Source organism: Gastrolobium bilobum, unplaced genomic scaffold (genome assembly GCF_033153095.1).
Source record: "Gastrolobium bilobum isolate Gb01-03AN ecotype WA unplaced genomic scaffold, APGP_CSIRO_Gbil_v1 utg32371, whole genome shotgun sequence".
In the NCBI taxonomy this organism is placed as follows: Eukaryota; Viridiplantae; Streptophyta; class Magnoliopsida; order Fabales; family Fabaceae; genus Gastrolobium; species Gastrolobium bilobum.
The window spans coordinates 212778-235715 of record NW_026898885.1 but is presented as its reverse complement, the minus strand read 5'-3'; the positions used below and the strand labels follow the sequence as shown (position 1 = coordinate 235715).

The following is a 22938-nucleotide window of genomic DNA, read 5'->3' as shown; positions in this document are numbered from 1 at the left end:
ATGTCATGGGATATTGTAGTAAAAAAAGTTAATTGGTTTATGGTAAGACTCAATACAACCCCAAGGGCCAAGCAAGATTGCACAAAAATCTATCAAGACTCACCATCCTATTTGTTACACCTCATCAAATAAAAATTGAATCTTTTTCTCCAAGCCTTAGAGATGTGCATCACTTCTTTCCCAAGTAATTGGATAATCTTTTTTGGTGTTCTCAGCCTCTGCTTATCTAGTCGACAATTTTAATTTAAAATATAGCCGTAATGTTTTACTCATTCTTTTGTGACTTCATTAATTTTCCATCTTTACCATTTGACTTTTGATTCTTTTTAATTATTGTATCCGTTGTCTTGGCCTCTTATGCATACTCTGCTTGTACACAGCATATACCCCAGCCCAACTTATTTGCTTTTCCATTGGGTTCTTTACATTGTGTATATGTCCCGATTTATCTGTTTATTGTCCAAGGAGGATGAGGGACCAAATGTGCGTGACACACATGGCGCAGAAAACCGACAATGGAGACAAATATGTCCTTTGTGCATTGAAGAGGATGCTGGTTTTTTTACCATCGTGTCCTTTTTTTATCAAAATAAGTTTTATTTTATCTCTATTCCAAAATATTTTATCAATTTATCTTTATTTAACTGTCGTCCGAACCATATACTTGAGTATATGACCTTATATTTGAGTATATTTTGTATTTTTGGTTTTTTTTTATATTTACTCTAGTATAAGATTTAGATACTCGAGTATTTGTTGTTCAACGCACTATATTCATAGGGCATGTACTCGAGAAAATGTTTAAAAATTCTCCTACACAAAATTTTCAACGCATAGCTCTCGAAAAGTTATGTGGAATAAAAAAAAACACATGATTCGGACACCTGAGTCAAAAGTTATGACCTTTCAAAGTTTTACTCTAAAATTTTCAAAATTTTGTAATTCCAATAGATTTTGTGATACCCGCAAAGCTACCCTCAAGTTACTCGAGTCAAGTCCACAATATTATGAATATAAGTCTATAGAAACTTGTTTGATTCAAAAAATCTTGTGCAAAAAAATTTAACGGTAAAATTTTAAAATCAAGTGTCTGAATTAGGCTATAACTTTTTACTATGGGTGTTCGAATCAGGTATTTTTTTTATTCCACATAACTTTTTTCTAGAGTTACGCATTGGCAAATTTCCCGAGGATTATTTGTTAGTGTTGAAAAGTAAAAATTTAAATAACATCATTCGCAAATGTAAAATATGCAAACGGGACACAAAGAAGCATTTTTTGGATCAAATTCCCTATGAAATTTTACGGTAAAATTTTCAAAATTTTGTAACGGAAATAAGTTTTGTGATATCCATAAAGCTCTTTCTCAGATCACTTGAGTCAAATATAATATTATGATATAGAAACTTGTTTGATCCAAAAAATATGGTCTTCTGAAAATTTATGGTTAAATTTTTTTCCATGATTTTTTTGGATCAAAAAAGTTTCTATAATCATATACTCATAATATTGGACTTGACTCTGGTAACATTAGGAGGATTTTTGTGGATCTCACAAAATCTATTGACATTATAAAATTTTGAAAATATTAGAGTAAAACTTTAAAAAACCATAACTTTTGACTTGGATATTTGAATTATGTGTTTTTTTTTTGTTCCACATGACTTTTCAAGAATTACGCGTTGAAAAATTTGCGTATGGAATTTTTTGAATATTTACTCGAGTACATGCCCATATACTGGAGTATATTGCGTTGAACAGCAAATACTCGAGTATCTGGTCCTATACTTGAGTAAATGTTTCAAAAAACCCAAAATACGAAATATATTCGAATATAAAGGTCATCTACTCGAATATATGCATCGGTCAATGGTCAAACAGTGACAAATTGCTGAAATATTTTGGATCACGGGACAAAGTTGTACTTATTTTGATGAATGGTCATCTTCTCGTTACTTGCTTGCCAAGAAATTAGTTCCATATTTTGTAGTTTATCTTGATAACGTTACTCACGCGTATGCACACACGTAATTTTATATATTTATAGTTTTTATTGTTTGATAATTATTAGCTTCATAATATTTTGTATATATTTATATTATAATTTTGTTTCCACACGTAAATGTGATGTACTGCTTGATATTAATGTATATACAGTATTATTCTATTTTACCTCCCTAATTTTTAGACGTTATTAGTCAATTAGATATATCTTTCTGTAAATAATAATAAATAATTTCTGTTATACAGTTTTCTTAACTCTTATTAGTACTTCACAGTTAAAAGTATAAACATTTTAAAAAATTAAAAAAAGAAAGAATAAAACGATGATATAAAAGTGAAAAAATATTCAATTAATTTAAATTATTTAACTACGCCGATAAATCTTATACATTTTATTAAAGAGCTTAGTGTGAGTCCTTCTAACGGGCGTAAATTGTGTTCTTTTAAATTTTTACTCAATGTACTCTCGATAGTACATAGTTATAATATGAAAAGTTATTTTTTTCACTTTTCATGTCAGATGATATGACTGAGAAGAGAAAAAAAATTATGTTATAATTATGTACTATCGGAATGCACAGAGTAAAAATACTAAAAAGACATAACTCACATCATTTTAAAGCACGAATAATCTTCCCATTATTAAATTTATGAATATATTAAAATATACGTTAACACATGAGAAAACAATATTATACATTATTAACTTAGTGTTTAAACAATATTATTTTTGTCACTAAAACAATATCTTTTATTGAATTTACTATTACTATTATTATATTTATTATATGTTCTTATATAAATACTTCAACGGAATTAATGATAGGTTCAAATTTAATGATATTGGTTTAAATTCAACAAGACCAAGTGCAAAATTGAGACCATACAGTAAACGTATTTCTCTAGCACAAACACTGTCGTTAATCGTTATGACAATCTGCTTTGTTAATAAATATTTAATATTTAATATGGGTAATGTTATTTACACATAACATTCCTCACACATATTTCACATTAATTAACATCAAATTGATTTATGTATTAAGAAAGAAAAAAAATCAAATTGTTTCAATAACCTAAATATTTATGATTTTTTTTTTGTGGTTAAAGTATTTGTTAGTTCAAATGACACAACTTTCTGTTATTTTTAATGAAATTACATTATTTTGATAGATTTTTTATATTTTTTTGTATTCTCTCTTTATAAAATTACGAAGGAAAAAAATGGAGAAAAGAAAATACAAATACACATCAAAATGACGTAAATATTATATGGAAATGTGAAAATGGTTAATTTTGATTATTATAATCTTACTTGAATATTTAATCAATTTTAAATAAAACTAATTTATATCATAAGGGAGGATCGGTTGATTCCAATACAAATTAAAAAAATTTATTTCTTATCTCAATTATTAATTTTCGTTCATGATTATAATTTATTTAAAATTAATAATTATATCATTCTTATACAACTATATAGTCTAATTCTTCTCAACTGTTACGTAATATTCTTACATAATTTAATAAGTGGAGGTAAACATAATCTTGTATAACTAGAAATTTAAAAATATTTTTCGCGTTAAATGTATGCCTTTTCTTTACTTTTCTTTTATGTTGTGAGTCAAATAAAGTGGAACTCACAAAAATTAAAAAAAAAAAAAATTCACCAATATCTCTATGATTTGTTTCAGAATTGTCTATGTCCTTGTAATTTTTTGTATCCTGAGATTTATAAAAAATAAAAAATCAAGAAGCATACGTGACAAAAAATATATATTCTTTTACAAATCACATAAGTATATGTGATAAAAAAAAATCACAAGGATATAAGTGATTTTGAAATAAATAAGTAAATCACAAGAATATTGATGAATTTTTTTCAAAAAAAAAAAAAAAACCATTTTTTATGTAAATATAATATGAGAGATCAATTAAATGTAACATGATAGTATACTTTTCCTTAAATATATTCTAATAAATCTTTAAATAAGTTTGAATAATGACTTATTTTATAAATATAATCTTATTGAATGATTGATGAATTATATATAGATCGATAAGTATTCGTCAGCTCAAACTGCATTTGGAGAACATGAGTTTTCTCGCGGGAAGGTTAGCTGGGAAAGAAGCAGCTTATTTTTTCCAGGAATCCAAACAAGCAGTGGGAAAATTAGCCAACAAAATTCCCCTTTCAAAGACCAACAACCTCGAACAAGGTCAAGGACATGTTCATGCTGATGTGCTTCCTGAGGTTCTAAGGCATTCCCTTCCTTCCAAAGTTTTCAGAGACGACACCGCCACAGCCACAGCCAACTCATCCTTCTCTGCATCCAAATGGGTCCTTCAATCCGATCCCAAAACTCAATCTTCCGTATCTCCCGATGCTCTTAACCCTCTACGTGCTTACCTTTCATTTCCCCAGGTCACCTTTGGCCCCAAAAGGTTCTTTCTTTCACTTCTTTACACCTCATGTCAACGAATTTCAAACTAATGAATCAATTTTCAATTGCATAAGGTTCTGAATTTGAATTTGAATTCTGGTTTTTTTTTTTTTTTTTTCCCTCTATTGGGGTATCAAGAGGGAAATGAAGCTGTTTGTAGTTGTTCTTTTAGGAGGGGGTGTTTTCCTTTTGGGTATTTCCAAACCTTGATCATTCTGATTTTTGGTAAAAACCCACAATTTTTATCTGATGTTTTTAGTGTTGAGTTCTGTTCAATTTTTCCTTCTCGTTGCCTAGCCAAAAAGAAAAGAAAAGACATAATGGCTTGGTTGCAGGTGGGAACTGCCTCAAGCAGCACACATGGTTTCAGCCTCAACAGCTAATGAATTGCGTCAAGACAGGTATGCAACCGTTGCTAACCCGGAAAAGTTAAAAGCTGCAGCTGAAGGTCTTGCACATGGTACGTTTCATTCTTCTCTTTAACTTGCTCATATCTCATTTAGACATTGTGTCCTAGATTCTTTTTCTTTCTTTTTTTCATTTCTGCTTTTCATTCTTATTGTAAAAAGGTAAATGATATAAGCAATTCTCAATAATTTTGTGGTTTAAAAAAAGGTGTAAGTGTGGATGTTATCTCTGATGCAACTTCATGGAAAGAATTTGTTTTATTCACCGATGAATATGTCCACAGTTGACTCAGAATTTAGTTGACAAACTTACATATATTAGCTTTGGTACCCTCAATCTGCACATCACATACCTGTGGAATTTATAGTGAAATATGTAGCAGCTAAAGGTTGGTGGAAAACTGAGGGTATAGAGGGCCAGCATAACTTATGGCGTCCTATGAATACTTTATAGATTGTGATACTCTGTGTTTAACTATGCGTGAAAATTGCAATTGCTATCTATTAAGCATCCGTTCTTTCTACTAAGCTGCTTGGTTTAGCCAGTTTGAGGTGATATGGTAGTATAAAGGGGGAATGTGATGGGGGAGTTCAGGTAATTTATTGGGTGTAGAGAATTTACTAATAACTTGAGTGGGGGAAGTTTTAATACGTAGACTTTCTGGTTTATTACACAAGCTAAAGTTAAACCTTCATAGATTCCCCGTAACAGTAGAGGAACTTTTGATTGTGATATGGAATTATCAATATTTGGAAATGTAAGTTAAGGGAGAGGTAATTAAGGCATACAATATATGTGGTTTAAATGGGGAAAACAGTAGTGGGATATTATCTGGACTGAAGTTACTTTTCTGGTATGATAAGTTTAGGGTTGTGGGTGTGGTAATAGGGTTCATACTAAAATCAAAACAGGCATGCTACTCTCTAATTTTGGACAAAGTATGAATTAAAGTATGAAAAACTTTAGTGTGGCATGATGTTATGGGGTTGTTAACAGCACCCTGAGAAAAGTGGGCTTCATGAGCTCATAGAGAACCATGTGGTGTCCATAGCTAATAGGGTTAATAGTACGCAAAGTATAAATTTCAACAAGGGAAGTTACACTATTGATACGTGTAGCTTTGTGTACTTCAGTTTATACACACTCTAGGTATGAAGACACATGCATTGTTTCTTGCCATTTTGGGATATCGAATCCATGGAATAACCCCACCTTTTCTACTTGAATGGCTTCTGCGTCAAGTTCAGGTGGTTATTTACTTCATTAGATATTGATTCATGACTTTATTCTGACTTTGTTGTGCTTAACTGCCTATCATGCCAATAATGTTGTTGAGTTGAAAAAGGTTCTGGCAACTGCTTTGGGGATGATGCCCATGTTTTCTGATGCAAATTTTTGTTTTCAATTTTATAGTTGGAAAGGCATTTGCTGTTGCCACTGCAATCGTATTTGGTGGTGGTGCATTGGTATTTGCTATGGCGGCCTCCAAGTTAGAGATGAATGATGTAAGTTATTTTAGTTATATACTTATATGTTGATTCTAGAACTTTATTTAATATGCAATTTCTTCCTCTCTCTTTCTCAATATGTTTGTATTTTTATTTTATTTTAAGAAAATAATATTAGTTAAGTAACCCACTTGAATTCCTACCTTGCAACTGTTCTATTTTAGTCATCATTCTTCATTGACTATTTATCATGTTCAAATTTAGGACCATAAAACTTCTTACTATAAGCCATACTCTGGTTTTGTATTTCGTTACTTGTATATTTTTTTTAATGGTTTTGCAGTTCTATTAATAGATTTCTATATGGCCTTATAAATTGCCGATTTCAGTTTATTGACTTCTTTATCCGAAAATTTTGTTGTTTTAACAGACCAGTGAATTCAAAACCAAGGGAAAAGACTTTGTTGAGCCACAACTTGAGAATATCAAAAAGCAATTTGTTCCCTTGAAAATATGGGCAAGTTTTAAATTGTATTTCTTTGTACTCCTGAATGTTTCAATTCACAGGCATAACTCAAAACTTGGGTTTGCAGGCTGAGAGTATGTCAAGAAAGTGGCGTTTGGAAAGGGAAGATGTTAAGCAGAAGTCTATCGTAAAGGAGCTACCTAAAATTTGGGGTGCAAAAACATCAGATTGAGATTTACAATTTTATTTGTTTTCCTTTTTTAGTTATTTTCTTTAAAAATTGTGGCATGGGCAACGAACATAGATAATTTGGATGGAGTGTCCTCTGGCTGTTAATGTATCTGTTAATGTAGAAGTTTGCGGGAAAGTGAAAACAATACGAAGTAGTGTATGTCAAAAATCATGTTTCTAGTAAATGGCGGAATATTGTTTTGGTTACTTCAACAATTCCTTTGTTCTTTCAAGCAGACTAAACATACTATAATGTTTTAAAAACCATAATTTGTTACAGTAAGATGACATTTGGCAATGTGATATTGATATTCTAAATAACGTAGGTAAAATTAGATGAAAATTGAAATAGGGCTTAAGCATCCCTAGGCAATTTGGGAATCGACTCTGTTGAGACCAATAAAAAATTTGTTTAAAACCATGTCTATTTTCCAGGATTTTCATTTGTCATATGGAAGGTAGTCAAAGTGAAGAAAAAATTCCAGTTTACATGGAAGATCAAGAATGAATGTAATGAAGAGTAAATCTTGAGAAGCACCACTTTTGAAATAGGATTTTAAGGAAGAAATATGGCTTAACAACCAACAATGCCACGTCATCATCCTTATTTTCTAGGTTGTAAATGGTAGGCATCATATGCAAAAGTAGTTACTATAGCTTGTAATCAAGACCAGCTCCATATTTCCAAGCCTCGAGATGCCGCTTCCACTGGAAACTTGTCTTGGATGGTACTGTATTCAAAAATGGCCTTGCAATACATGGAACATGTGAGAGTACAGGAGATTGAATGTAAGGGCTTCTTTATTGAAACTATATGTTTGTTGAATAGACAAAGAAACTAATTAGTGGTTCATAAAGACCATTACCTCACAATAGGATCAGCAAATGTCGATAGAAAGGTATAGTACCCAAGCATCAGAAAATGTCTAGACCAGTCAAGAAGTACAGGAACACCAACCTGGAACGAAATATTATAAAATTGTAAATACCCCATATTGAAAAGGTTGCTTCACTATTTAATTCTGCTTCAATACTGCATATTTTATTTTAGTTCGGGCAATGTCCATCATATCTGCTATATTGAGGTAGGTCAATGGCATTCTTAGTGCTATTTTCAAGGAGTAACTACATATGTATTAAAAATGCTAAAACTTCTGATTTGAGGATAAAAGAAAGAGAAAAGTGTGTGTCCTTTTAAAGGACACAAACTTAGGTCCTTTTAAGAGAAAGATAGACACAAAGAGATGTGGGTTCTACTGAAAAAAATAAAGACAAAAATAAATAAAGATATGGGTTCTACCTCTTTGTGTCTATCTCTCTTTTAAAAGAACTTAAGTTTGTGTCATTTAGAAGGACATGCACTTTTCCAACAAAGAAATGGGCTATGCAGCAGCACAAACATATTGGAACAGTGGACGTTGCATTATATGTTTTTACGTTTCAGGTATTAATTTATATTTGCAGTCTTCATACGAAGAGAAGAAAAGAAAAGAGAAGTTATAAACTCTTGAATTACCTGTTTGAATATGGATGGGAGTATTTGAGGCTTTGTTAACATAACCAGGCCCAATGTCTTGGAAAGTGGTCCAAACTGTACAACATCCTGTAATAAATAATAGGGTTTCTCAGGACAGACATTATTCCAAGGGGTTAAAATTTGATATTGGTTCTCATCTCAATTAATTGATTCATTTGGGAAGAACATCTCATAAACACAAAAATATAGCCAGAGTTCCAAACAGGGTCTAAGAAGTTCACCTGTAGAAATGGTCGTAGCACTGGATCCCCTAGCCTCTGCAAAAGTGAAATATGAAAAAGAAGTTTATGAAAGAAAATAAAAATAATCTCGGTCATGACTCATGAGAGAGATAAACTTAAACTACCTGCATACAATTAAAATTGGCGTAAAGAAGTTCATTAATAAAATCTTCAGGAACAATGGACTGTTGCTTTGCTGACATTGCTCTTTGGAACAACCATGAAGCACTCAAATTGGGCTGCATTATACAAAATCTTGGTCAGGTACTCAGTTTCATGGGCAGTTTCTGACACAGTCAAACCTTCTAGAAAAGCAGAAAAGTACCATGTATGGGTTCAGCAGAGACAAGTCGTATGAGTCTAGATAATCACCATTGATTGCTTCATATATTCCTTCATTATAGTAAAGTGAAAAGGGAATTAGATTATCTCAACACTTGCTATTTTATCTGCCCTTCATCAGTTTGTAGTTGTAAATTTGTTACTTCCCAAAACAATTTCGGCCACAATATTTTACCGAATTAGGTTGTTCTAATGTTTCTAAAGACATGAGACTAACAGATTCATAGTTTCACATTCAGAGACACAAAAAACAAGTAAATCCTGTCCAACAACATTGCAGTAGATATTTTTCAACTAGTTCAAGAATATACTCTAGAAGTTTGTAATTTCACAGAAAGTTATACCAGCTGAAAGTCTCCCAAGGTGCCTGGTCAAACTCCCAAAACCACCAAATGAAACGGGTGACTGTATGCCACTAGCATCACCAAACTACAGAGAATAAAGCTTCGTTGCTTTAATGTTACTTGATAGATCATAGATGACTTAATGTGATAGAGGCTTCAGAACTGTAAAACGAAATTTACCTGTAAAACTCTACTAAAAGCAGCTGGTAGTGGGCTGTAGATGCTCCATGTCATCAAACATTGTACGGTGTCATATCATAAAAGAAATGATAGGCAGAGAAATAATTAAGAAGACATGAAATAAAATTAAAACAAACTTAGGAAATTGTAGATATTTGGCAGAGAAAGAGAACATATCAAGTTAAAAGATAATTTTCTGATGTGCAGTACTGCATGTCCTGAATCAATAACAAGTTGGATGGTTTATAGTTATTTCCACTTAGAGCCGTCAGGAAGTGACAGATTAGTCAAAGAAATATCTGAAAATTTCTTAGTGAAACAATATGATACAGGCATAAGGAGATAAAAGCTCCACTTACTACAATTTCTTGGTTAAAATAATTTCATAGCTTCAGCAGTAAGCTACCATGCACATTACATGGTTCAAATTCTTACAGGAACCCTGAATCATTAAAGGGCAAAAGCACCATGATAAGAACATTTGGTAGAAGTTTTGCTCAGTCAAAGCATGTTTGATATGTTTTGTCATAGTAATACAGTCAAGCTCAAAGGTGGTAGGTACGGGATTAGTCCCGTATGGATTCATTACGGACCAGTGTCCATGTCAACTCGTCTCGTGCAATCCCATCAGCTTGGCATACGGCACTGCAGTCCCGTTAGCATTCCTTACGGGACTAGTCCCCGTCAGATAGTCCTACGGGACTCTCTTTTCCACTTCACTATCCTTCCAGAAACATAAGGTCAAACACCCTCTTTCCTTCTTTGTTCCACAATAAAGAGACAATCACAAACATCAGACTCCCTTTTTAGTAGTATTCAGTTCATCTCACAAACATAAAAGTGCTGAAACTTACAACTGAGAAAAATGGTGCTCTCTGTGCCACATCAGGGAAGTGGTGGAAATATATGGGAAAACAACAAAGTCTTTGTTCTCCAAGTCTCTAGTTTTGCTCATGGCATGGCTACCTACTGCTACAGCTTTTGTTTTCTTACCATTTATCAGGAACTACAAGGGTATTCAACAGACAAATGACTCAAAAGCTTTCTACAGGTTCCTCTATTTAACACTAGTCCTCGTAGGGTTTCTCATTGTTATAATCATAGTACAAAAATGTTCCACCTTCACGCAGAGGGAGTATTATGTTACTACAACTGTGATGCTTCTCTTGCCCATCCTTCCACTTGTTGTAGTTATTCTGGAAGAACACAACATTATAAATGAATATTTAAAACAAATTTATAAATTTTTATTATTAAAATTAACTTCTTATTAAGTATTTAAAATAACAAATGCAAACTTAAAATAAGCTAAGGCTTCCTATAATGGATTCCACGAGAAAAAGTAAAGAATGGGTATTTTATAATAAAAATTACCAATTATCAAAGAGAATATTTGTGTGTGTGTGTGTGCATAGCTTAGAAAGAAAAGAAAAGTGCTCCAATTGTGTGTTATTGGCGCAATACCTAGAGAGAGAGAGACAGAGAGTTGCAGTACGTGAGAGAGACATTAGGACAGTTGAATAGGGGAGAACACACTGAAATCAAGTTTTCAAGATCCAAAACTCAAGTCTAGCTCCATTCCAAGTTTTGTTTTATCCTTACGGGTCGGGATAAGGGAAAAGAGAGTCCTACGTCCTGCAGGACCATCTGATGGGACTAGTACAGTGCCGTATGCCAAGCTGACGAGATTGCATGAGACTAGCTAACGTGGACACTGGACATGTAATGAATCCATACGGGACTAATCCCTTACTTACCCACCTACAAGTTTGACTGCATTACTATGACAAAACATATCAACTGATTGAGCAAAACTTTTACCAAACGTTCTTACAATGGTGCTTTTGCCGTCATTAAAGCCAAAGACATTAAAGAAATGATGTGTTTTAACTAATGGTATGAAATCTTCAATATTCCTATTCAATGAAACAATTGGTTATATTGTTTTCATGTCTCAATATTAAGAGAAGTAAGAACTTTCAGTGGGAAACAAATTATATAATATATATATATATATATATATATATATATATATATATGTATGAGGTAAGATCCTTTGACACCAGTGTCAAATTTCAAGTTTGACACCTCATCTAAGAGCCATTAGATCAAAAAAGATCAACGACTCTGATTTGTAAGCATGTGACACCATTGATCTTTTTGGATCTAACGGCTCTCAGATGAGGTGTCAAACTTGAAATTTGACACCCGTGTCAAAGGATCCTGCCTCTATATATATATATATATATATATATATATATATATATGGGCTTATCATTTCTGCAGCTGCCGTAGATAACACTCTACAGCTAACACAGAAAAGTGGGCCCTGCGGCGTTTTAAAAAAAAAACAAGGATCCGGTGTCGTATCCTAGGATCCGCACGCGGTAGTTGTAGACCGGTCGTACTTAGTGAAAAAAGGGTAGTTGTAGACAACCTTATCTAAAGTGGCTGTAAAAATACTTTTCCCATATATATATATATATAGATGAGACTGTAATTGGAAAACAAGAGTAGAACTTAAGTAATTTGTAAGTACATCATCTGATACATATTAGTACCTATTTCGATATGTGGGAAAGATGCCATAAATGACCCTCAGTATCTCTAAATTCTCAAATGAAACACCCTGTGACATAAAAATTGCAAATTGTCAAGTTAAGCAGAGAGCTGTAGAACAATGGGGAAGTACAAACAAGGGGAGCATAACATGTCCTCTGAAATGGAAAAAATCAAGAGATATCAGAGAGTCAAAAAAAAAAAACTCCCCAATTATCCCCGACTAGCGAGGGTGGAGTGAGGGCAATCTTTGTACGCAACTTTATCCTAACATATTTTGCAAAAAAACTATTTTCCAGATTCAAACTTATGACCTTTCAGTCACATGAGAGCAGCCACTGCTCTAGGCTCACCCTCTTAAGAGATATAAGAGAACATAATGAAGAAAAGAAAACTAGCCTGATATTCTGGCATTAAATCCCAGTATTCTTCTAATAGTTCTTCCAATTTTGGGGATCCTGGCTGAGGTTCTACATAAGTGAACATATAAGTAGTACGATCCAAAGGACCCGTGCCTGCCGGAAATGCCTGTGAAGAGTTCAGTGAAAGTTTATACCATTATTCTATGGGGTTTATACTTCTTATGCAATATAATAAGAGCCTTCTCATGCTACACTCACACCATTTTGCATGCCAATATTTTTAATTTTTTTATTTACTTTTGTCCAATAGGGCTCATCTGAGTATGTGTGTGCTGCAAAAATTCTCATCTTATGTTACATAAGAAGTATAAACCCCTTATTCTATTAACAGTAAAAGTTTACCTCCCAAAAATATTGAGCTTTTGAATCTCCAACTTTCCTTACTGATGAACTGCTGAATATGACATCACTAGTGGAGTTATTTTTAAAGCCACGAGCACAGGTTCCAACAACAAGGCAAACACCATCAGGCTTCTTCCCACATCTTATCTGTAAAAATCATTGAACGTGACACTGGAAACAAGCTTCGGGAAAAGGTTTTAATATTCAGTAGACACTCATTTATCTTTGGTTAAATCAAATTAGTATAAAGAGAGCTTTCATGAATCGAAAATTTTATTTTTTTCAAGGGAGTTGTAGGCCTCTTCCTAGTTGGTATTGATTCAATCATTAACTCTGGATGAAAGAGATCATTATTGGCCTATCCTCTCAGTCTCGCAATCATTTATGAATTTAGTTGGCTACTTATTCAACACATGTTGCATCACTTGCATGCATATAAATGATGGTGCACGTACATATCCAAGTCAATGCGTCCTACATATGCATAATGGAACGTACAACAGAAGACCTTTCTGGTGTCTCACTTGAAGACAATTCATATGTAAAGTGAACATCCTCGCATAGATAAACAAAGAAGCACATATAAATGGCTATCTGTGATGACATGATAAAAATTATAGATCTGTTTGAATGCAATAATGAGTAAAAATAAATTCCTGACCTGTTTTACAACAGGAGAAAAGTTCCCCATGGCATCAATTATAAGACGTGATGACAAAATTTTGTCCCCAGAAAGTTTCAGGACCTGAAAAAAAAAATTAATACATGTATTAATGTGTCTTTATCACGTGTCCCATAAATTAAATGGTCCTTTAAAATTTCCATTTCAATACTATGTTCGTATATTCTATGCTTCCATGCTTCATCCTGGAGCTCCCAACAACTCCCTGTCCCTCCTCAATCTACTGTCTAATTTTCTTCATGTAACCCTTTTGCTATTTTACCCCCAGTTAAATGGTGTTCATAAATTTGAACATATGTAGAGAGATACAACATATAAAACACCTGCATAGGCTGCAGAGCCTATAATTGTGTCAGAAAAGTCTAATATAAAACCTTAAAGTGGCTCTCACTCAACAACTTAAACTTTTAGGTGAAATGGCTTTTTAATATGGTATCAGAGCCAATGGGCTCTGTGCATTGTTCCCCATCAAACTGATACGAACCTTGGGAGAACCTCATCCCAAAAGCTAGCTCAAGAGGTAGGAGAGCCCAAAGTCCATATAAATCCCACATTAGTCACCCTCATAACTTGTAATTAGATTGTATTATTCCACCACGCTCCGCAGCCCCGGTGCCCACGCGGGCTGGCTTTGCGCTAGTCTTGTACTAGCCCGGGCGAACACTGCAATGGGGCTGCGGAGTATGGTGGAATGTTACGATCTAATTGCAAGGTATGAGATTGAGTCCCACAATGGTTATATAGGTGACTAATGTGGAGTTTATATAAACTTTGGGTTCTCCTACCTCTTGAGCCAGCTTTTAGGATAAGGTTCATATCAATTGGTATCAGAGTTTTCCACTATATTTCCCGCTTTCAATCAAGCGGCGCGCGTGGTGACACCCGAACTAGTAAAAGACTAGCACAAAGCCAGCCCGCATAGGCTCCGGAGCTGCGGAGCGTGGTGGAATGTTACTATAAAGAATCACTTCAACCCAAAACCTTAAGGTATTGGGTGAAGGCCTTTTTAATAATTTATATTATTCTCTAACACACCCCCTCAAGCAAGAGACATTTGGGCTTGAAGCGTGGATATTGCACAGGCTCAATTTTTGGTTTACCTTTTGTGCTTTTATTTAATTCCACTAGAAAGTGGGAGGCAGTGAGGATCGAACTCGTGACCTTATGGTTACTAAAGCTCTGATACTATGTAAAGAACCACTTCAACCCAAAACCTTAAGGTATTAGGTGAGGGCCTTTTTAATAATTTATATTATTCTCTAACAGTTACGATCTAATTGCAAGGTATGGGACTTGAGTCCCACATTGGTTATATGGGTGACTAATGTGGGGTTTATATGGACTTTGGGCTCTCCTACCTCTTGAACTAGCTTTTACGGTGGTGCATTCCAAGGTTCTTATCACAAATCCAATGAGCTTTTGTGTGAGATTTGTATTAGAGAAGTCTAATATAAAACCATTAAAGTGGCCTTCACTTAACAACTTGAGTTTTTAAAGTGAGATGATTATTTAATAAATTGTCTTGTCAGATTATGGTAACTTGAAAGAAAAGGGTATTTGAAATATTATTGAATTGTGTAAATAATATGTACAAAGAGGTCTCTATTTATAGAGAATGAAAAACCTAATACTTGACCTAATGGGCTTGGCCCACTACAACAAATAATAATAATTAAATAACCAATATTTACAACACTCCCCTTCAAGCTGAGGAATAGATATTTATCTTTCTCAGCTTGCTAGTAAGTTCTTGAAATCTGTCTTGAGGAAGTCCCTTTGTTAATAGATTAGCCAATTGACGCCCAGTGGGAATGTATGGAGTGGTAATCAACCCGCTATCAAGTTTCTTTTTGATGAAATGGCGGTCGACCTCAATATGTTTAGTCCGATCATGTTGAACCGGATTATGAGCGATACAAATAGCGGACTTATTGTCACATAGAAGCTTCATAGGTCCCTCACATTTTATTTTGAGATCATCAAGTACAATTTTCAGCCACAGTAACTCACAAATGCCTTGAGCCATAGCTCGAAATTCAGCTTTTGCACTTGATCTGGCAACCACATCTTGTTTCTTACTTCTCCATGTCACTAAGTTACCACAGAGAAACATGCAATAACCAGTGGTAGATCGACGGTCAGTCACGGATCCAGCATAATCAGCATCAGTGTAAACTTCTAAAGAGAGATTGCCATCACGTCGGAATAACAATCCTTTACCAGGAGTAGCTTAAAGATACTGAAGAATTCTCTCTACTACCTGTATGTGTTTCTCCTTTGGATCGTGCATAAACTGACTGACAACACTAACAACATAAGCTAGGTCTGGTGTAGTATGAGCCAGATATATCAATTTCCCAACTAGCCGTTGATATTGTTATTTATCAACTGGAGGACTCTCCTCTTCATAGCCTATCTTGTGATTCTGCTCAATAGGAGTATTAGAGGGTTTACACCCGAGCTTTCCTGCTTCTTTGAGAAGATCAAGAACATATTTTCTCTGGCTGATAAAAATTCCTTTCCTTGAATGAGCTACTTCTATCCCTAGCAAATATCTCAGTTTCCCAAGGTCTTTGACTACAAACTCAGATGCAAGTCGTGTTTGCAGAATCTGTTTCTCCACAAAATCATCACCTATGATAATAATATCAACATATACAAGGAGCACAGTAAGCTTCCCATTATGGGAATGCTTGAAGAAAAGAGTGTGATCTCCTTGACTCTGTCTGTATCCTAAGGTCATCATAACCTTAGTAAACCTTCCCAACCAGGCACGAGGTGACTGCTTCAATCCATACAAGGACTTTTTTAATCTACAAACTTTATTTTCTCCCTTCACAGAATCAAAACCAGGCGGGATTTCCATGTAGACTTCTTCTTCTAACTCACCATTGAGGAAAGAATTTCTCACATCAAATTGATTTATATCCCAATCGTAATGGGCAGCAAGGGACAACAAGACTCTCACCGTATTCATCTTTGCAACTGGAGCAAATGTTTCTTCATAATCAATGCCATAGGTTTGAGTCTAACCTTTGGCAACTAATCGAGCTTTGTATCTCTCAAGAGTTCCATCAGAATTATATTCCAGGGCATAAACTCATCTGCACCCTACTGCTTTCTTTCCATTAGGTCTATCCATAACCTCCCATGTTTTATTTTTCTCCAACGCATTCATCTCCTCTTGCATGGCTTGAGCCCAATTCCCATCTTTCAAGGCTTCATGTACTGATTTTGGGATTGCAATAGAGTCTAGTGCTGAAACAAAGCTTTTGTGCTGCATAGAAAGATTAGCAGAGGAAACAAAATGGGAGATAGGGTATTGAGTACAAGAGGGACAGGAGGAACAAGATTTCTTGGGACAAGATCTTTTTCCTTTTCTAAGAACAATGGGTAAATCATCAGAATCAGTAGTAATTGTTAAGTCATCAGAAGTATCAACATCAAGATCAAAAATATGAGATTCAGGATTTACCACTACCAGTGGTTCAGACGATTGAGGTTGCTGCTGAGGCAATGTGGGTTGTTTCATTCTTTGATATACCAACTTAGGTGTTCATAATCTTCTGTATCTCTGGTGAACTTGATGTATCAGTCACAGGAGGATCAATCACAGAAGGATCAGACACAGAAGGAACAGGAACAATAGGGACAAGAGGAGGATACACTGACACAGGTACAGGAGTAGACACTGAAGACTCAAAGAAGGGAGGTGATGAGCTTGAAGGATTCTCCCCCTGAAGATTAGGACCTTGGAAAAAGGACTCAGATTCCTGAAATGTAACATCCATAGAAACAAAAAATTTCCTACTACCAGGGTGATAGCACTTGTAGCCCTTCTTATCAGGAACATAACCAAGAAAAACACATTTAATAGCCCTAGGGTCCAACTTACTACGATGATGTTGATGAACAAAAAATTTCCTACTACCAGGGTGATAGCACTTGTAGCCCTTCTTATCAGGAACATAACCAAGAAAAACACATTTAATAGCCCTAGGGTCCAACTTACTACGATGATGTTGATGAACATGAACAAAAGCAACACACCCAAACACTCGTGGAGGAAGACTCATAGCTGGAATAGAAGGGAAAAAAGAAGTTATAGAGTGAATAAGACTTACATGGTCAAGTACCCGAGTGGGTAAACGGTTGATCAAGAATGCTTCAGTAAGAATAGCATCTCCCCAATAGTATTTGGGTACATGTGTCTGAAACATTAATGCACGAGCCACTTCAAGAAGGTGACGATTTTTTCTTTCAGCAACCTCATTCTGTTGAGGGGTGTCAACACAAGTAAGTTCATGAATCATACCCTTATTTCGTATAAATTGGGAAAAACTGTGATTAACATATTCGATACCATTATCTGTTCTTAGTCTCTTGATTTTTTTACCAAATTGGGTCTCAACCATTTTATAAAATTGAAAGAACAGATGTGGTACCTCAAACTTTTCACCCATTAAGTAAACCCAAGTTACACGAGTGCAATCATCAATAAAAGAAACAAACCATCTATTTCCAGAAGCATGAGGGACTTTAGAAGGATCCCAAATATCAGAATGAATAAGATCGAAAGGTTCAACACTCTTAGTACTACTAGAAGGAAAAGACACACCGTGATGCTTAGCAAACTCACAAACATCACAATGAAAAGACTCAACAGACTTAGACAAAAACAATGATGGAAATAAAGACTTGAGTAAACTAAAAGGAGGATGTCCCAAACGCTTATGATGAAGCCAAATCAAAGAATCAACAGTTGATTGACCATGAGACATGAAGATGTGATCTGTTACTGTATTTGCGGGAGATTGTGACACCAGATAGTACAGCCCACCTTGCTCTTAGCACTACCAATCGTCTTCCCCGTGGCGAGATCCTGAAAAACACAATGGGTAGGGAAGAAGGTTACAGTACAATTCAAATCTTTTGTAATTTTATGAATAGAAAGAAGATTCGTGGAGAGTTTAGGAACATGAAGAGCATCTTTAAGATGTAAGGACTGCTGTAAGTTTATGTCACCAGAACCCGCAACTGATGTATGTGAGCCATCAGCTATGGCTATTGTATGAGTTCCAATGGTAGGATGATAAGAAGTAAAGGAGTCAGCACAACAAGCCATATGATCAATAGCACCAGAATCAACAACCCAAGAATGTTTAAAATCATTACATGAAGAAAGGAAAGAATGAGTTTTGGAGCTCATACGAGTCATAGCCAAAGCACTAGTATCAGATGGCTTACTCAGATAATCAAGGATGGTTCGGAGCCGTTCCAATTCATCTGGAAGAAATGCAGGTTGGGTCTCATTAGGTGCAGGAGTTATTTCAGAGGAAGTAAAATGTGCTTGACCACGCATCCTTGCCATCTTTTCTAAGACAGTTTGCTTTCCATGGAGGCGAAAGCATAAATCCTTGATATGACCTGTTCTTTTACAATAAGAACACCATCGATCATCTCTCTTAGGTCTAGAAGATGCACCATCATAAAACTTTGTAAAGGAACTCCTTTGAGAAGAGGCCATACTGTGGTTGGTCGAGTTGAAAAATCTACTGGAAACAGGTCCAAAAAGACGATGAACAGGTGTGTGTGTGTGTGTTTTTTTTTTTTTTTTAAAGGCTCTAACTGAACTTTGTGTGTGTCGATAAGCCTAGTAGTGGCAGGGGAAAGGAAAGTAAGGGAATTTTGCAAGATCTTCAAATAGTGAGCTCCTCACTTCTAACGAGTGAGCTCTTTAAACCTTATTACCTGTTTAGACTTCCTTGGTTAAACCTTTCTGCCAGATCTTTAGCAAGAAAACTATAGGACGAGGGGGCTAACTGAATAGCACAGAAGCAAAAAAAAAAAAAAAAAAAGGATTGGCTGATAAAAAGAACTCAAAGTCGAGGTTCGAAGAAGATGCTCACAGGATTGGCATTCATCTGAGTTTCACAGGGGGCAGGACGTTTTGCCTCCATTCGCAATTGGAGTCTGACACTTCCGCGACACACACAAAAAAATTTCTTTTTTTTTTTAAAAAGAACAGTGGAGAAACGAGATATAAAAAACGGAACAGTGGCTTCTGGGTCCAAGAGGTCTCCGGAAAAAAAAATTCCGGTGGCGGCTGATGGCAGCGAGAGACGAAAAATAAAATAAAAGGTTTCTTAGGCGCGGAAGCAGAGCCCTCACAGATCGAGAGCTCTGATACCAACTGGAAAGAAAAGGGTATTTGAAATATTATTGAATTGTGTAAATAATCTGTACAAAGAGGTCTCTATTTATAGAGAATGAAAAACCTAATACTTGACCTAAATGGCTTGGCCCAATACAACAAATAATAATAATTAAATAACCAATATTTACAACATGGTAATTCATCAATAATAGGATTTCATAAAATATTTAACACTTAAGATTGCTGTAGAATAACTAGTTTACAAGTTAAGGCAAACTCACTGCTGCATCCTCATATACATTAATGCAAGAGACGCTGCAACCCTCAAAAATGACTCCACCAAGGGAGATAAAACGTTCCTTTACAATCTCTATAAGCTTTACAGGTCTGCAATGGCAGATAAATGACTATGATTTGCAGAGGCAAGATCTGGATCTTCAACAGAATACTGAATTTTATACTCAAATTACTTCATTGTAATCTGCAAGCATTTAGTAAAAATGAAATGCTTGTTTCTGAGAGTTAACCCCAGATAGACATTCAAAATCGCTTTTGTGTAATACTAGTAAAATATAATAAAGCCGCTGGCTTAATAAGGATTTCAACTTCAATAATAGCAAACTTTTAGAAGCATTCATCAAAAAATTTCAGGCTTTTCTTTGCATCTGCTTGCACATTTCTTAATAATTCTACATCCAGACACCAGAGTAATGACTGCTACAGCAAAATTTCTGTCCTCTCTTGAAGGGGACATGCAAAATACACCTATTAAGTGTGTCTTTGGATTAGCTTAGTTTGCATTTAAAAAAGTTTATAAACAAAGTCATACTTGGAGCTTTTGAAAAAAGAAAAAAAAAAACAAAGTGATTTTTCTCCAAAATTAAATCATCCAAATATACACTAAAAAAAAACTGCAACTGCATGTTATTCACTGATAGCCAGACAGAAGAGAAAAGAAAATTATTACTGAGATAAGAACATAGATAAAAGTATTCATTCATAACTGAAATAGAAGACAACAACTATTCTAGTTCTTTACTGTCATATCGAATTAGTTTATGGGAAGAAGACTGACGAAACACCAAGATTAAGAATGTCGTTGACCCAGATATCCCCTTTCCTTTGAAATCCACATCTATTCTGCATAGTTCATGAAATTGCCAAAACGATGTTAGTTGGAAAGAAATTTAAAAAGAAAAAAATAGGTAGCATAAATCATGAAGAGGTTGCAAAAAGAAAACTTCGCCTGAAGGAAATATTTGAGACATAGTTATGCCATTTGTGACATAGCTTTTTGTTTTCTGAGGAACAAAAAAATATTCAACCAGGGTTTGGAAAAATTTACTTTTTGTTTGGGGACTTCAAGATATTAGTTACGGAGTAATACCTAATAGAGATGATTCTTCCTACATAGAGATTGGCAATAAAACTGAAGAAGTTCAGAAATTACAGGATTGAATTTTACTGCTGTGACTCTTTCAATATCATCTTCTTCCAGGATTCCAACTTCAACAAGTTCCAAAAGCTCCTTTCTTGATATATTCCATTCCTGCTCTCTCTAATGATCAAAACAACATAGACAATTCAAATTATTTTGGATTTGACTCCTCCAAAGTGAGGGACACAATTTAGAGGAAAAGGTGTGGATTGATATCCTTCAAAGAATTTATTGACTCTTTTCTATTTGGTGTCTCAAAGCAGCTAAAAATTACCCCTTTTAGTACATTCCTTTCCACAATGGCAACTCGAAGACCTCTGGCACACAAGGCTGTGGCAATGAAGATTCCCAGAGTGCCTCCACAGACTAACACATCATATGAGCCTTCTGCTTTGTCAGCAAGATCAGATGAACGAAACAAGCTTGGAATGGTGGAGACAACTTGCTGAGGTTCTTGAACAACTGCATTACACACACAAACACACAAAAGAGTACTAGAAATATAAGATTGTCTCATTTCATATTGAGTACATAAGAATCATTGGATGACATGAACCTTCTTGTGCCAAGCATATGCTTGACCATAGCTGGTCTAATCTTTTCAAGGCTTGATATGAGTATGCTCCACCAGCACCACCAACTTCTCCACTCAGTGAAACACTCTCCATTATCCTCTATAAAAAAAATATATATATTATTACGCCAATCTTTAAAGGTGGCGATATGGGTTGAGTCCGAGGGGTCAACCCTCTAACTCGCCAATACGGGGCGGGTTGAATTGAGGTTTTCAACTCACCACCCACTTCAACCCACCCCGCTTAGAAGTGGGTCAAAACGAGTTCAACCCGTCGCGGGGCGGGTTGACTAACTGGGTTATAATTTTTTTATTTTTTTACAATTAGGTAGTATTTCATTTGTCATTAAATTTGTGTGATATCCAAAAAAATTTTATCGTAGTACTTCCTATAAAAAAAAAAATAATAACAATTTTATTTATGACAAATGTTATCTATATATGGAGACAAATGAATTCCTAAATAATGTTTGACAAATATTAGTATACAGTTAAGATTGAGACCGAAAAAATTAAGAGAAGTGTGAAATAAAATAAAATAATATTAGAAAAATTCATAAAATATTATTATATTTTATGAATTTTAATTAATTTCTTTTTTTAATTGGCGAGTTGGTGGGTTGACTCATATTTAAAAACAAAAAACAGAGTGAGTTTATTTTTCCAGCCCATATTTAATGGCGGGGCGGTTCGATCAACTCAAATTGCCACCCCTACCGATCTTTGTTTGGACTTCTTACATAGAAAATGTAACGTGGCATAACATATATCAGCAATTGAAGAATTGGTACCTGGGTTCTGGAGGGAACAGCTTGTGGTCTCAAAAGGAGGGTTCTTCTGCCACATTTCTTCTGTGGGAATGGAGTTCCCACAGCGAGCTGAGATATTCCATTAATGGGTCGAAGCTGAAGCAATAACATAACAAAAGAAACTCGAAAAATAAAAGAGAAACAAAAGAGCAATCGAAGTAAAGCAACTTTTTTTTTTCACTGTGTCCCTGCTTTTCCTCTCTGTTTCGTTTATCAATTATCATTGAAAAGGCAACAAATTTGCGTACCACAAGCGAACACGTTCAACCACCAAAACGGTCTTTGTCGTTTCCTCCGCTACAATTTCTTTCCTTAAAAAAAAGAGAGAGA

At 34.8% G+C, this 22938-nt stretch overlaps 2 protein-coding genes across 3 annotated transcripts; one reads left to right on the top strand and one right to left on the bottom strand.

The window, feature by feature from the left end:
* Positions 1-4099: 4099 nt before the first annotated feature.
* On the top strand, positions 4100-7187 carry LOC133285081 (uncharacterized). The gene is made up of 5 exons (XM_061482242.1): positions 4100-4449; positions 4784-4908; positions 6270-6361; positions 6735-6821; positions 6898-7187. Exons 1-5 carry the CDS (start codon positions 4100-4102, stop codon positions 7000-7002), a joined length of 759 nt encoding a protein of 252 aa, XP_061338226.1. The 3' UTR covers positions 7003-7187.
* Positions 7188-7401: 214 nt separating this feature from the next.
* Positions 7402-22800, bottom strand: LOC133285038 (uncharacterized). Of its 2 annotated transcripts, XM_061482188.1 has the most exons (18): positions 22591-22800; positions 21782-21899; positions 21500-21687; positions 21238-21345; positions 20863-20927; positions 20069-20174; positions 13610-13693; positions 12949-13095; positions 12584-12712; positions 12187-12254; positions 9626-9659; positions 9446-9530; positions 9085-9152; positions 8885-8998; positions 8760-8795; positions 8518-8604; positions 7868-7959; positions 7402-7749 (listed from the first exon to the last, which is right to left on the bottom strand). In XM_061482188.1, exons 1-18 carry the CDS (start codon positions 22717-22719, stop codon positions 7653-7655), a joined length of 1755 nt encoding a protein of 584 aa, XP_061338172.1. In that variant the 5' UTR covers positions 22720-22800; the 3' UTR covers positions 7402-7652. The 2 variants fall into 2 exon arrangements, with proteins under 2 accessions (XP_061338172.1, XP_061338173.1); XM_061482189.1 differs by lacking the exons at positions 7402-7749; positions 7868-7959 and having other exon boundaries at positions 8516-8604; positions 8893-8998.
* Positions 22801-22938: the final 138 nt, after the last annotated feature.